A 2,167-nucleotide genomic window follows, 5' to 3' on the forward strand; every position below is an offset into this window, starting at 1 on the left:
AACTTACATTTATTTAGCACTTGTCTTTATTAGAAATAAGCAAAATTTTAATTTAGCCAACCTAGAATAACTGACTCAATGAATAATTCAAAAAATTTGATTCAATTTATTTTTAATATCAATTATTTTGATTAAATCTATTCTATAATTTTAAATTTTAAAATCAATTAAAATATTTTTTAATTAAATAATAAAAATAAAAATATTAAGATTTTTTAAATTTTTTTATTAAACTGATTAAGTTTTTATTAAAAACTATAATATTTTTATTTTTAAAAATCAATTAATTTGATTACCGATTAAATTAATTAATTTTTTATCTATTTTATTTATTTGATTTTAATAGTAAAAATTGATTAGACAATTAAGATCAGGCGAGATTATGTATGCTTTAAACCATCACAAGATATGAAGAATGTTTATACTAAAGTTACAGGAATCAAACTTCACTTCTAATAAAAATAAATGTAATTGGACAATTTATTAATTATCAAACTCCCTAACAAGATCGACTAAAATTCAAAATCAATAAGTTAAAACCTAATGCATAAGCGGTTCACTATGCTTTCACTTTGCAAGCCAACCGTAGAGGAACAGGTGGATCCGAGAATTTTCCATCCATAATTTGTTGAAAGATCCATTTATTGGCGGCGTCAGTGTAGTGAACGCCGTCCCAAATGATCCTCTTCGATGGATTCTGACATGCCTTCCCAATCATCACCTCTTTTCCATTTCTTGTCACTGTCGATCCACATCCGATATTTATATTGTAGTTGTACTTTCCTCCATGCCCACAACACGCTACGAGTGGCAACTCAAACCCTACAAAAAACATATTTATAACAGTTTAAAATTTAGAATTTAGGGTTTAAATGTAATTCTTACATACCATGCTGGTGCGCATGGCTTAGGAGCTCGCGCTTAACCGAGTAAATATCTACATAGGTGAAGACGCCAAGCGGGAGATCCTTCCTCAATTGACTCAAAGTCTGATTTAACTTTTGGTTAAAGAGCTGGGCCACATGGTTGAAGGGAGCCCCACAGCCAAATCGGTCCACCTCTGGCGCTTTAAGGGTGAGCCGGTCCAAAACATAAGGGAGGCAGCCAAAAGGCCCGGTGTTGTGAATCCAAAAGTACCTCCCTCCCTCCCAGTAAATGCTCTACAAACACCCAAACAAAAGCAAACAAAACAAAACACTCCTTAGCATTAGAATTGATATCTTGAAAACTAACGAATTACAAAAAATCGAGAAATTAAATTCACCTGAATGGCGAGAACAAACTTGTCCAAGATATCAGGAATGACCGATTTGACTTCATCGGTGGTCCAATTTCTGAAGTAACTCTCTGTGAGATCATTTTGGCCGATGTCGATCGTGTATAGGGCTTGAGAGAAGTACTCTTCCTTCGGCAGTTGATCCTTGAATAATCCTACACACAAACGGTAATTTAATTTCTATATTATGAATTCATGTATTAGTGAGTTGATTCTAGATCTGCAATGCAAGAGAATGCGTCAATTTCATAAAAAAAAAAAGGTTAAATACAATATATGAATTGTATTATGGAGTTAATAAACAAGTGATTAAGTTTTGTATTATCCAATAAATAAAAAGCTTTTAGTATTGTTGTGTACCTTGCTGGATAAGTGCTTGGGAGCGAGACTTAAACTGGGAGAACTCCCAAGTCTGGACGTCCATGGAGATGGGGCTGAAGCCGGATTGGGTCAATGTGGCGTAAGGTTGCCTGATCGTCGACCCGGCCGTGGCAAAGTTCGCACCCTGAGAGAAGTTGGTGCCGATAGAGTTAAGGTAAGCGCTGAGGAACGGGAGGCCTAGGCTGCTCGCTGCAATAATATTATGATTTTGCAGGTGAGATGGTGGAAGACTATCAATTGTTATAATTGAAATTGATATAAACGAATAAACATACCGATAAAATCGATGAGGAGGCGACCATCGCAGTACCGGCCTGCTGGCTTGCCAAAGAAGGACTCGCCGTGGGGTGGCGGGGCTGCCCCAAAAGCGGCCGACAACCCACCAGTGTCAGAATTAGAGTCACCGAAATTGAAGATGGCCGGGAAGTGGCAAGAATCAGAGGAGGCGACTACAACGAGAAGAGCTTGGACGAAGAGGAGCCATTGGAGGCAACAGCAACTAGAAGCCAT

General features: G+C 37.0%; 1 protein-coding gene across 1 annotated transcript; it reads right to left on the minus strand.

Moving 5' to 3' along the window:
* Window positions 1-559: 559 nt before the first annotated feature.
* On the minus strand, window positions 560-2,167 carry LOC122038368 (GDSL esterase/lipase ACHE-like). The gene is made up of 5 exons (XM_042598089.1): window positions 1,933-2,167; window positions 1,637-1,846; window positions 1,265-1,431; window positions 890-1,160; window positions 560-822 (listed from the first exon to the last, which is right to left on the minus strand). Exons 1-5 carry the CDS (start codon window positions 2,165-2,167, stop codon window positions 560-562), a joined length of 1,146 nt encoding a protein of 381 aa, XP_042454023.1.

Source organism: Zingiber officinale, chromosome 1B (assembly GCF_018446385.1).
Source record: "Zingiber officinale cultivar Zhangliang chromosome 1B, Zo_v1.1, whole genome shotgun sequence".
NCBI lineage: Eukaryota > Viridiplantae > Streptophyta > Magnoliopsida > Zingiberales > Zingiberaceae > Zingiber > Zingiber officinale.

Coding starts and splice junctions, on each gene's coding strand:
- LOC122038368 (XM_042598089.1), bottom strand. CDS start 2,167: ATGGCTTCTAGTTGCTGTTGCCTCCAATGGCTCCTCTTCGTCCAAGCT. Junction 1,847..1,932: donor CCTCCTCATCGATTTTATCG/GTATGTTTATTC, acceptor ATATTATTGCAG/CGAGCAGCCTAGGCCTCCCG. Junction 1,161..1,264: donor AGTTTGTTCTCGCCATTCAG/GTGAATTTAATT, acceptor GGGTGTTTGTAG/AGCATTTACTGGGAGGGAGG.